The sequence below is a fragment of the Sapajus apella genome, unplaced genomic scaffold, assembly GCF_009761245.1.
Source record: "Sapajus apella isolate SASKATOON/1434 unplaced genomic scaffold, GSC_monkey_1.0 scaffold59, whole genome shotgun sequence".
NCBI classification, from domain to species: domain Eukaryota; kingdom Metazoa; phylum Chordata; class Mammalia; order Primates; family Cebidae; genus Sapajus; species Sapajus apella.
The window spans coordinates 12950802-12965020 of NW_022436999.1; the positions used below are offsets into that span (position 1 = coordinate 12950802).

Sequence of the window (14219 nt, forward strand, 5' to 3'; positions counted from 1 at the left end):
TACACTAACAAAGGATGTGAAGGACCTCTTCAAGGAGAACTACAAACCACTGCTCAAGGAAATAAGAGAAGACATAAACAGATGGAAAAACATTCTATGCTCATGATTAGGAAGAATCAATATCGTGAAAATGGCCATACTGCCCAAAGTAATTTATGAATTCAATGCTATCCCCATCAAGCTACCGAGGACCTTCTTCACAGAACTGGAAAAAACCACCTTAAACTTCGTATGGAACCAAAAGAGGGCCTGCATACTTAAGAAAATCCTAAGCAAAAAGAATAAAGCTGGAGGCATCATGCTACCAGGTTTCAAGCTATACTACAAGGCCACAGTAATCAAAACAGCATGGTACCAGTACCAAACAGAGATATAGACCAATGGAACAGAACAGAGGCTGTGGAGGCAACACCACACATCTACAACCATATGATCTTTGACAAATCTCACAAATACAAGCAATGGAGAAAGGATTCCCTGTTTAATAAATAGTGTTGGGAAAACTGGCTAGCAGTGTGTGGAAAGCAGAAACTGGACCCCTTTCTGACACTTTACATGAAAATTAACTCCAGATGGATTAAAGACTTAAACATAAGACCTAACACCATAAAAGCCCTAGAAGAAAACAGGCAAAACCATTCAGGACATAGGCATAGGCCAGGACTTTATGACTAAAACACCAAAAGCATGGGCAACAAAAGCCAAAATAGACAAATGGGACCTAATTAAACTCCAGAGCTTCTGTACAGCAAAAGAAACAATCATTAGAGTGAACTGGCAACCAACAGAATGGGAAAAATTTTTTGCAATCTACACATCTGACAAAGGGCTAACATCCAGAATCTACAAAGAACTAAAACTGATTTACAAGAAAAAAACAAATCCATCCAAAAGTGGGCAAAAGATATGAACAGCCACTTTTCAAAAGAAGACTTACATGAGGCCAACAAACATATGAAAAAAATGCTCATCATCACTGATTATTAGAGAAATGCAAATCAAAACTATACTGAGGTACCACCTCATGCCAGTTAGAATGGCAATCATTAAAAAATCTGGAGACAACAGATGCTGGAGAGGACATGGAGAAATAGGAATACTTTTACACTGTTGGTGGGAGTGTAAACTAGTTCAACCATTGTGGAAGACAGTGTGGCGCTTCCTCAAGGACCTAGAAATAGAAATTCCATTTGACTCAGCAATCCCATTACTGGGTATATACCCAAAAGATTATAAATCATTCTATTAAAAAGACACATGCACACGTATGTTCATACCAGTACTGTTTACATTAGCAAAGACCTGGAACCAACCCAAATGTCCATCAATGATAGACTGGACAAGGAAAATGTGGCACATATACACCATGGAATATGATGCAGCCATAAAAAATGATGAAGTTGTGTCCTTTGTAGGGACATGGATGAATCTGGAAACCATCATTCTCAGCAAACTGACACAAGAACAGAAAATCAAACACCGCATGTTCTCACTCATAGGCGGGTGTTGGAACAATGAGAACACATGGACACTGGGAAGGGAGCATCATACACTGGGGTCTGTTGTCAGGGGCCAAGGGAGGGACATCGGAGGAGTAAGGAGGTCAGGGAGGCATAACATGGGGAGAAATGCCAGATGTAGGTGACAGGGGGATGGAGGCAGCAAACCACATTGCCATGTATGTACCTATGCAACAGTCCTGCATGATCTGCACATGTACCCCAGAACCTAAAGTACAATTAAAAAAAAGATTGCAGTGATATTGAAAAAAAACAAAAGTAATCAATTTTGCTACCGTGTCTCTAATATGACCAGTCAAATATGTGCATTGAAACAAAAAAGTAAAAATAAAAAAAAAGATAAAAATAAAAATATTGGCACAGGGATAGGAAAATAGGTCAAGAATTACAATGTGGAAACCTGAAGCAGACTTTCTTGTTAATCCATGACAATGACAGTTTACACTGTAATCAGTTGGAAGAAATCAATTAATTGGGGCTGGGATAACTGGCTATGCATACAGAAACATAAAATTAAATCCCTTTCTCAGACCATATAAATTTTATACAACTGCCAGTAAATTAGCTAATAAATTAGAATAGTAACATACTCACTGGATTGCCATACACTGTAAGCTCTCTGAGAGAAGGGATAACATCAAGTTTTTCCAGTTCTGTGATATCCTATTCAAAAGTTATTATTTGATTAGACTCAACATCTTCAAATATAGACTAATTTGAAGTAATTATATGTAAGTATTAGATTGAAGCTAGCTCATGATTGAATTCTCTGAAGCGAGTTTGAGTAACAGTATTCTGTATTCTTGAATAAAGGCAGATCTGTGTACTGTAGAATTCAAATACATGACTGGCAAAGATAACAGTCTAACATGGAAAATTGGCTATATAGCAGCACTTGTAAGAAAAGACCAAATTTTTTCTCAGAATTATGATATATTCTAGGACTCAGATTATATTTGGTTAATTCCTCCAGTGTATTGACCAAGAAGTGTGGAAAAGGTGAATTGAATCTAAAAGTTTTAAAGGTACATAATTAATTAATTACACTACCTTAAAAAAAAAAGGAATGTGTGATACTGAGCGAACTGCATCCTGATATACTTTCTAGGAGTATATAAAGCTGAAAAACAATTTCTCATGTTAAACAATTTGCCTTCCCTACTGCATAGCATTATTTATTAGCTTCCATTTAACTTTGGTGAAGTTTGCAAATACATTTTAGTTTTTGCAAAATTATTTCTAAAATGCTATTTCTGACAAACTTTAGCCAACAAGCTCAGTCTAAGGTTGTTGCTAGTTCAGGTAACATAACAAAGTTATTGACATGATTATATTCCTTTGTGGAATTACAAGTGGACATATAGCAAATTCTTCTAGTAACTGTAAAAATATTTATCTATTTTAGATCATTTGGAAGTGAATTTGATTTTTAAAATGACTGATCTTTACTACTTTGATTTTGGAAGTATCATAAAGGAGAGCTTTGAAAAATCTTTAAATTTATAGAAATATTGTGCATTTTTACCCACAGGCAGTTTCTATCTGTGGAATCAAAGCCTGATGGTAATCACAGACATTTGAAAAGTCTTACATTATTTTCTCAAATTAAACCGAATATAACAGTAGTCACTAGTGAAATATTCCTAATGTCTGTTTTTCACAGAAAATGTTAGTATGGGAAATAGACTATTAAATTTGTAGAAGATAATGATAGCATGAACTTTTAAAGAGACATCAAGGAAACTCATATGTCCATAACTGGGGGGAGAGGGCTGATGGCTTCCCATTTTTAATATACAGCATTTTTTTTTTTTACAGTAGTGTGCCACTACTGGCTCACAAAGAGTCAATTGGCAATTTTTAGGGATTTTGTGGGATGGCATGTTAGCTTGAAATTGGCTACGATAGAAGAAATTCTACTACAGAAATTGGTAAATGTCACTAATCAGGGATTTCTTTTTTGTTCTTAGAGAGCCAGTTGTTAAACATTAACCAGGATACCAATGGGTGTTACAGTGTCAGCATAAGCACTTAAGGCAGTCATATAATGGTCGTGCCTAGATTGGTGTCTTCATTGAGGACAAGAAATAGCAACAGACTATTCTTGGGGTAATTTTCAGTTTCAGGTGATTAGTTATATGTTTAAAAGTAGACACAGTAGCCGCATGCCAGGTAGGGGAATCATTTAGACACAGGGATCAAACGGGACTATAAAGGTGAATTAAATAACTAATCTTTCAATTGTGTTTCTGTGATTCTTCCTTTAGAAGCAAGACTATAGACAACAATCTGCTAAATCTACATTGTTGGACAGGATGGCTAAGTAAAAAGCATTGCACCAGAATCAAGGATATGTATTATATTTTGTCAAGGATATAGCTTCGAAGGATATTAAAGTAGGTCAGTGAGGGGCTGCATATACCTTCACTTGAAATATTACTCCTTTGCTAATTTTTTTAGGCTTTCTCCTTTCCATCAATCTTTATCAATCCAAAGTTTGCAATCTGATTGCCCCTTTGTGGAAATTAATGTTGCTATCAGCCTGCCCATGTTGGTATAGACAGAATCTCTCTCAAAAATAAAATTTGAAGTGAGAGTTCAGAAGTTTGAAGACAATATGTTTTCAGTAGAATCTGACTTCATTTTTTCCCCAGCTAAATGCATGGTCACATTAAGGTACTATAATATTAATGATTAGAATAAGCTTAATGGCACAATTATCGACCTAAATTCAATGGAAAATAACATTTTAAGGATAAAAATAAACAAAGAATGGCTGGTCATTAAATAATCAATAATGCTCATTCAATAATATGTAGAATCTCTCATATAAGTTGTCATTTATATATATTAGATTTTGATAATAAATAAGTTTGACTAAGTATAGCTGTTACACCAGCTGATCTCTAACCATTCATTCACTTAAGAGGGATAGAGGGGTACACAGGTAGAGCAGGGACACTCCTGTGGAAAAGCAGGTGACCAGGTCTAATCTCCTTGTAAGCATGCTGGTAACTGGACATCCTGTCAAATAAAGCAATGATACTTGCTAGGAAGAAGGTCCTCATTTATGTTATTCTCTTAGCAGATCCCCTTGGTTAAAGACTACCTATAATAAATAAATCTAGAATCTATAGAATTATAAGGCATGGATCCCTATAAAATGTCACATAATTTCAAGTTTAAAATGGAGATGTTTAATAAATGAAACACTCCCCTCTGCATTAGATCACCTCACGGAATCTCACTTGAAGATCTCATCTTTTATTCTAAGCTCAATGGTGTGTGTGATGTGGGAAGGAAGGTCCTGAGAAGGCACTAAGCATGTCCTGGGCCCTGTGTGTCCTTGAAATTATTTGTAAAGTTTGATACTAGGTATCTGATGAGTGTTAAGTCTAATTTGACAATCTTTTCTGTTAGCTCAGTTGCTATCACTGGAAAGATTCTCCAGAGTAGGGCAATTTTCCTTGTTTAGATTTCTTCTGGGTAAAGCTTAGGAAGAATCATCTCCAGTTTTGGCAGGCTTTTTCCAGATGAATGTCTGAATCTGTATAAATTAGTTGTATACTATTTTTATCTGTACGTCATTCCCTAGTCGCTATGTAGAAAGGGGCATGGCTCATGATTTCCTTCTAACTTTGTCCAGGGCTTTTAAAAAAATCAGCCTCAGAAAAGGCTTCCTGAACTCTATAGCAAATAGAACCACAAACAAATATTAATGGAGTATCTATTAAGTACCAAGTACTATGCTATATACCGATATAAATGTGGACAAGATAGAGTTGGTCACTGCCCTTAGCAGATAGTCCACAGTTCAGTTCGTCTTTGAGGCTATTTTGGAGGTATGGGAAGAAGTAGAAAAGTTGGTAAAAGAAGAGCTAACAGACCACTACAGAAATTCTGAGAGACATGTGAGAGCCATATAAGGTTATGTCTTCAACTCTTATCTGTGCAGTGGCCTAAAAGTAACAGGTTAAATTCAGAGCAGGTAAAACTAAGGCAGGAATCTATCTAAGAAAGCCTTGAGTGGGGAAAGATATAATATTAAAGCCAAGTCAAAATCTATTATCAGGAGTTGATTCAAATGCCAGGTAGAACAAGTATACATATGACAAGTTTAAAGAGCCAAAGGAAGTCTGGAATCGAGATTCAGAAACAACTTGGACCAAGAGCAGTCAAGGAACAAATGAGAGCTCTCAGAGAGGACTGATGAGGAAAGCTTAGAACATTTAGAACCTTTGTTAATGAGTTTGTGTATGTGGGTTTGTCCAGTTTTGTCTAGAAGCAGGGTGGACATTTCTGCATCACAGACTATTTCTATGCCTTGAAATATAGATGGTATATAAATGATAAATAACATACTAGCAGTATTTTCATTGGTGTGTTCAGAAGCTTTATATTCAGAAGTCAAAGATATTAAAGCTTGTAAATCCCATAATAAAAAGTAACAATGTTACCTGGATTTTATTGTATCCCAGGAAGAGTTTCTCTAGTTTTACCAAAGATTGTAATTTGCCCAGCTCTCGTAGTCTGTTTTCTTCCAAGTGAAGTGCCAACAAAGAACTCGGTTTGGCAAAAGCACTGTCATTAAATGCTCGGATACGGTTATGGTCCACTACCAATTCCTGAAGGACCACTAAGTTGTCAAGCCCTTCAACTTGACTGATTTCATTACCTAAAAAGAGATAAGTCATGATATATGAGGTGAGCCCAAACTTCCTGAATTAAAGGATATCTACTTTCATTTAAATAATTTTTAATCAGATGATTTTTCAAAAGAAGTAAGGGATTCAAGAAACTTATTTCCAAAGAGAAATTGAAATGTAATTCTCAGGAAGGTAGCATCATCATAAAATAATATTTGCTAAAAGTTCTCATTTGTGTTTGAAAGATCAGGATGTGATATACACAGTGTACTTAATTTAATATCTGTTCAGTAATTAAGTATTAAAAGTTGGTATTGACAAAAGTAGATATATAAAAGTGCTGCAAAAGATATGCTTCCTGAATATATTGATTATTCAAATAGGTATAATAGTATAATTATTTCTTAAAATAAACTTATTTGTTATATTATGTTAGAAGAATACACATTAATTATGCTGTTCTTTCTCATATTTTGGTACTGTGACCATATTAAACACATTAGGGTTTAATTCTTAAAACCCTAAACCCTTATTTATAAACTATGATTTCTCTCTATTATAGCTATCAATAGCTATATAAATATTAATGATAACTTACATGAGGACTCTTCAATTTACAAAATGCTTTTATATTTACAGTATTTTCTATTAGAGCCTCAAAATACTGCAGAGGAAATATTAATATCTCTTTTTTCTAATCAGAAAATTGAGGGTCAGAGAAATTAAGTGGATTTCTCAAAGACATAAAAATGGCAATACCAGACCTACCTTAGACCTTTTACATTTTAAGCTCAATGCTCTTTCTAGTACGCCATACTACGTTTCATTCAATGTTCACTCTCCTTGATTATTACGGGCTGAATTGTGTCCCCTCAAATTCCCATGTGAAAATCCTAACCTCTAAGTACCTCTAAATGTGACTGTATTTGGAGACAGAGTCTTTAAAAAGATAATTAAGGTTAAATGAGGTCATTGGGGTGAGCGTTAACTCAATATGACTAGTGTCCTTATAACAACTGGCATAAAGACAGACACATAGACCAATGGAACAGAATAGAGAACCCCGAAATAAATCCACACATATACAGTCAACGAATTTTTAACAAAGGTGCCAAGAACATACATTGGGGAAAAAACAGTCTCTTCAATAAATGGTGCTGGGAAAACTGGATATCCATATGCAGAAGAAATGAAACTTGAGACCTATCTCTCATCATATACAAAAGTCAAATCAAAATGGATTAGAAACTTAAATCTAAGACCTCAAACTATGAAACTTCCAGAAGAAAGCATTAGGGAAACTTTCTAGGACATTGGACTTGACAAAGATTTCTTGTGTAATACCTCAAAAACACAGGCAACCAAAGCAAAAATGGACAAATGGGATTGCATCAAGCTAAAAAGCTCATGCACAGCAAAGGAAGCAACAAAGTGAAGAGATAGCTCACAGAATGGGAGAAAATATTTGTAAGTTACCCATCTAACAAGGGATTAATAACCAGAATATATAAGAAGCCCAGACAACTCAGTAGGAAAAAGGTCTGCATAGACACTTCTCAAAAGAAGACAAATGACCAACAGGTATATGGAAAAATGCCCAACATTGCTAATCATAAGAGAAATACAAAGGAGATTTCATCTCACCCCAGTTAAAATGGCTTTTATCCAAAAGACAGACAATAATAAATGTTGGTGAAGATATAGAGAAAGAGGTAGAATGTCTTCGAAGCTCTTTTCAGCCTTTCATTCTCCTTTCTCTGTACTTACTTCCTAAGTAACCACATACATTTATGACTTCACTTGTCACTTCTATTGTGATCATTCTAAAATAATGTATTTTTAGTCCAGTATTATTGCTTGAAAGTTTCTGTTTTTAATGCATCAAAATTGTTACCACACAAACTGAGCTTTCTCTTCTCCCAAATGATCAACATTTCCCAATGACTTTAGCTTTAGTACCTCCTCTTGCTCAATCTCCTAATGAAATTATAAAAACATCTTGGACAATTTTTCTCCTTCTTTTATATCTAATTGGTCACTAAATCCTAACATTTCCTCCTTTTAAACTGCCTTTTGGACTCACCTCTTAACACTCACACTGACAGCATCTAGTCTATGCCCTTATTATGTCACTCAACCTGGGTAGAAACTGCATGTGCTTTGGAGGTAGATCTACGTTTGACTTTGTACCATAACACACACTGGTGCTAACCTGGCAAATTATTAAACCTCACTGAATGTCACTTTTTTTTGTAAAATATATAAAACAATCCTTACCATGTAGGGTTGCTGTGAAGATTAAATATGACAATCTATGTAGACATAAATGGCAGGTGTTGTCAGAGTAAACTGCCTCACTTCCTGCATAAGGCTGCCCTACTCTAATTTGCCATGCTAGCCATAGCATCAGAACACACTCCTCCTTTACATTATTAGATTAAAATAGACCTTCCAAGGTTAGGTTGTCTGCTTTTTTGTATGTCAGTGTATCTTTTAAAAGATCTGGGCAGGAAGTGGTGGCTCATGCCTGTAAACCCACCACTTTGGGAAGCTGAGGTGAAATGATCTCTTAAGGCCAGGAGTTTGAGACTAGCCTGGGCATCAAATTGAGACCCCCATATCTACAGAAAAAATTAAAATTAAAATTAAAAAATTAGCCAGGCATGGTGGCACAAGCCTGTAGTCCCAACTACTCAGGAGGCTGAGGTGGGAGGATCACTTGAGCTCTGGAGGTTGAGGCTGCAGTAGTGAGCTATGATTGTGCCAATGCACTTCAGCCTGGGTGATAGAGACCCTTTCTCAAAAAATAAACACAAACCAATAAAACACAAAAACAAAAACCAATCTGTCACAGCCATAAAAAAGAATGGAATCATGCCCTCTGCAGCAACCTGGATGGAGCTGGAGGCCATTACCCTCAGTGAACTAACTCAGAAACAGAAAATTAAATTTTTCTATCTCCTACACGTAGGAGCTAAACAATAAATACACAGTAAGTACACACCAACAATAAGTACACTACAAAAAGGGAGAGAATGGGAGAAGGGGTGAGAGTTGAAAAATTACCTATTGGATACTATATTCGTTATTTGGGTAATGGGTACACTAGCAGCTCAATTCACACCAGTACATAAACCATGTTAACAAACTTACACATATACCCCTTGAATCTAAAATAATTTTTTTTAAAAAAAAGATCTGACATTGTGCTGAATTTCTTGTTTTTAAGGCCAAGTCTCCAGATTCTTGATCCAAATCACAAGTGCTTTTGATATATAAAAAGATGCGTTCAAATTTTTAAAAATATGGTCTAGAAAAGCCTGTCTTTTAGAAGTTACTATACTCAGATCAACTACCTCAGTACCTCTCCACATGTCTTACTGATGGATCTCCCTGCCTTTCTCCTATGCCATTGAAAATTATTGTTAGACTAAATGTCCCAAGCCCTGTATTTTCTCATGCTACTTTTCTAAAAGTCTCAAGCTCCTACCTATTATTGACTACATCCTGTACAAATTTCTCTGCTTGGCTTCCCATACTTTGGTCCTACTCTGTATTTTCATCCTCAAATTTTCACTATTCTACAAAATTAAAAAAACTGCCAATTGTTGATTGAGTGTAAATTAGTTCAACCACGTGGAAGACAGTGTGGCAATTCCTCAAGGATCTAGAATCAGAAATATCATTTGACCCAGGAATCCCATTACTGGGTATATACCGAAAGGATTATAAATAATTCTACTATAAGGACACATGCACACATATGTTTATTGCAGCACTATTCACAATAGCAAAGACTTGGAACCAACCCAAATGCCCATTAATGTTAGACTGGATAAAGCACATGTGGCATATATACACCATGGAATACTATGTAGCCCTAAAAAAAATGAGTTCATGTTCTTTGCAGGGACATGGATGAAGCTGGAAACCATCATTCTCAACAAACTAACACAGGAACAGAAAATCAAACACCACATGTTCTCACTCATAAGTGGGAGCTGAAAAATGAGAACATATGGATATAGGGAGGGGAACATCAGACACCAGGGCCTGTCAGGGGTTGAGGGGGCAAGGGAAGGAATAGCATTAGGAGAAATACCTAATGCAGATGATGGGTTGATGGGTGCTGCAAACCACCATGGCACATGTATAGCTATGTAACAAACCTGCACATTCTGCACAAGTATCCCAGAACTTTAATAAAAAAATTACTATAATGAGGCTTATTTAAATTAAAATTAAATAAAATGAACACATATATTGAATTGAGCATTATTTATCAAGTTGATCATGTTTAGAAGATTTACAACTCTCTTACAAAAGTGCATATTCTTTGTTCTCATCAGGTTGGTCCCTTTTCAAGTTTTGGCCCACAGACACCACAGTCATGTCCTGCGACTTTTTTCCTTCTCCCCCTGCTTGCAAAGCTCTCAGTAATGCTCACCTTCAATCTATATACTATCACTCCTTTAAAGAGCTCTATGCATGTGGAGGAGTTAATCTTTTAATTTCTCTTTTATCTGAACTTCTATTGTACTTAAGTTAATAATACATAGTCTGAACTTAATTCATCTTTGTCTCAGTACATCTCCACAGATCTTAAACTACTTAGATCAAGGATTTCAATGGCATATAATTATAATAATATACTACTTCCATGTCTTTCATAGTTCTTACCACAGTTCTGGGTTTAATAAATACTTGTGAATTACCCACTGGTTATTTTTTATTGCTTTTTAATACAATATACAAGTAAATTATGATGTAATACTCTATATATTCTCTGAATACTGCACTGACCTTTAAAAATGGTTTCTAAAAATATGTAAGTAACCCAAGAAAACCCCATTTGTGATTACTAAAATATTTTTGTCTATGAATTTGTTTGAGTAAATGTTGATGCTTTTATTTGTTTATTAAAACAGAATGATAATAAGTCAGCTTTTTAAAATAATGACTTAGACAATAACAGTATTTTTACTCACCCTGTAGAAAGAGGAATTTTAAATTTCTTAGTCTGTTAAGTTGTAGCTGGATCAAATTACAAATTCCATTGTAGCCCAAATGAAGAACTTCTAAACTGTGCATTATAGGAGGCAAATTTTCACTGCTCATTGTATCTCTGAAACACATAGGTAAGATTGAGGCCATAAACTTAACTTCAAACCACCTATATCATGAAAAGACAGTTCAGTATGTGTTTACTATAAACTGACATTAAGAAAAAATAAATTTACTAATATATCAGAATTAAGCTATAATACATAGTCTGTTTACATTTTAATTTATAATAATACTTTCTTATTCTTTAATAAAGAAGTACATAAGGTATTACAATGAAAAGCAATGGCAAATGCAATCAGGCAAGAAAAAATGCATTCAGATCGGAAAGGAATAAATAAAACTGTCTTTATTTTTGTATGACATGATCTTGTATTTAGAAAATCCTAAAGAATCCACCAAAAAAATACTTGAAGCAATAAAGGAATTCAGCAAGGTCATAGGATAAAATATTTATGTACAAAAATCAACTGAATTTTCTACCTACCAGTAATAAATAATCTGAAATGAATTAAGCAAAAACTCTTTTCATGAAGTATAGAAAAGAATAAAATACTTCAGCATAAATTTAATAAAAAATAAGTAGAAAATCTGTACATGGAAAACTACAAAACATTACTGAGAAAAATTAACAAAGAGCTAAATAGAGAAATATTCCATGTGTATGGATTAGAAGATTTCATATTGCCAAAATGGCAATTCTCCCAAACTGAGCAATAGATTAATTTAATACAATCTCTATCAAAAATCCAGAAGACATCCCCCCACTTACTGTGAATAACCATCCTATCATAAAATTTATAAAGAAATGCAAAGAATCTAGAATATTCAAAATAATCTTTTAAAAGAACAAAGTTGGAGAGCTTAATTCACTGATTTTAAAATTTTTTATAAAACCACAGTAATCAAACCATTCTAGTACTGGCACAAAAGAACAGACATACAGATCAATGGAACAGAACTGAGTACAGAAATAAACTCTTATATTTATGGTCAACTGATTTTTAGCAAAGGTGCCAAAACAATTCAATAGAGGAAATGAGAGTGTCTAAAGAAATGGTGCTTGGACAATTGAATATCCACATACAAAAATGGATTTAGACCTCACTCCTACCTCACAACATAGACAAACATTAATTCAAAATAGATCATAGGGCTAGATATAAGAGTGAAAACATAAAACCTTCTAAAGAAAACAGGAGAACATCTTTGTGACCTTAGGTTAGGGAAAGACATTATATATAACACTAAAATTGTAATCTGTAAGAGAAAAGTTGATAAATTAGATTTCATCAAAATTAAAATTTCTTCAAAGGCACCATTTAAGGAAATGAAAAGAGAAACCACAGATTGAGAAAAATATCTGTAAATCATTTATTTAATAAAGGGCTTACATCCAGTATGAAGACACTCAATAATAAAAAGCCAAGTAACCTAATTAAACAATTAGGATTTTTAGGTTTTAGATTTGAATAAAGATTTTACCAAAGAAGATATATAAATGATTAATAAGCATATGAAAAACTGCTCAACACTATTCATCATTAGGAAATGCAAGTTAAAACCACAATAAGATACCACTTCAAATGTACTAGAAAGGCTGTACTGTAATAGATAGGCAAGCATTGGCAAAGATGTGCAGAAATTAGAATCTTCATACACTGCTGATGATAATGAAAAATGGTGCAACCACTTTGGAAAACAGTTTAGCAGTTTCTTAAATAGCCATATGTTAAGTTACCATATGACCGAACCATTCCACTCATAGGTATCTACCCAAAATAGACAATAAAAATACGAGTGCATACAAATACTTGTACACAAATGTTTAAAACAGCATTATTCAAACCAGCCAAAAGTAGAAACAATTCAAATGTCTGTAAACTGATGAATAAACATTATGTAACATATTGATACAGTGAAACAGCCAATATATTAAGCAATAAAAAGGAGTGCCACAATGAACCTTGAAAACATCATGCTAAGGGTAAGAAGCCAGAGGCAAAAGACCACCTAGTTTATGGTTCTATTTACATGCAATGTTTAGAAAATACAATCCTAGAAAATAGATGAGAGATTGTTTGGGACTATAGGTGGGAAAGGAAATTGACTGTAAATGGACATGAAGGATCTTTTTGGTGAGATGGAAAATGTTTTAAATTATATTGCAGTCATGATTATACAACTCTATAATTTTAGTAAAATCACTGAATTATACACTTAATATGAGTAAACGTGATATATAAACTGCCACTTCAATAAAACTATTAGAAAAATAAAATATGAATAGGATCCAAAAAATGTACAAAAATGAAATATTGATAGTAGCTTTAATCATAATAGCCTAAAATTGGGAACAACCAAAACGTTCATCAATGATAAATGCATAAACAACTTGTCATATAATACATATAAGGGAATACTATTCAGCAATAAAATGAAATAAATTACTGACACTTGCAACAAAATGAATGAATCTCAAAAGCATTATGCTAAGTAAAAGGAGCCAGACACAAAACCTATTAACTATATAATTCCAATTATGTGAAATTCTAGAAAAAGGCAAAATTATAGTGAGAGCAGGTTAGTGGTTGTTGCCAGGTGTCAGGGTGTCAGGGGAGGGATTACAAAGGAACTTTTTGGAATAGGAAATATTTTGTATTTTGATTGTGGTACGGGTTATATGATTGAATACATTTGTCAAAATTCATTAAACTTTACACTTAAATTGGTGAATTTTGTTGCATGGAAATTGTACTTCAATAGAGGTAATAAAAAGCACAAGGAATGTTCTTTACTGGGAAAAATGGAATGAAAATATTCTGATTTGGAGGTAAACATTATATGATACATGATATATATTAATGTATATCTATATGTTCTATCAAAAATGTGTAAGGAGGTGGAAGGTTTGTCCTCATTTTTTGCATAAAGTATCTATTCTATTGGTGCTGGGTCATTAAGTGACCAGATAAATAATTTAGAAATA

At 34.1% G+C, this 14219-nt stretch overlaps 2 protein-coding genes across 2 annotated transcripts in view; one reads left to right on the plus strand and one right to left on the minus strand.

The window, feature by feature from the left end:
* The window catches only part of RTN1 (reticulon 1), a 468840-nt gene that overhangs the window by 57962 nt on the left and 396659 nt on the right, over positions 1–14219 (plus strand). The gene's annotated exons all lie outside the window — the stretch shown is intronic.
* LRRC9 (leucine rich repeat containing 9) overlaps positions 1–14219 on the minus strand; it is a 123589-nt gene that overhangs the window by 33184 nt on the left and 76186 nt on the right. The window contains exons 26-28 of the mRNA XM_032246124.1: positions 11155–11291; positions 5978–6195; positions 2115–2183 (exon numbers count right to left, since the gene is read on the minus strand). Coding sequence (XP_032102015.1) covers positions 2115–2183; positions 5978–6195; positions 11155–11291 — 424 coding nt within the window. The remainder of the gene's footprint in view (positions 1–2114; positions 2184–5977; positions 6196–11154; positions 11292–14219) is intronic.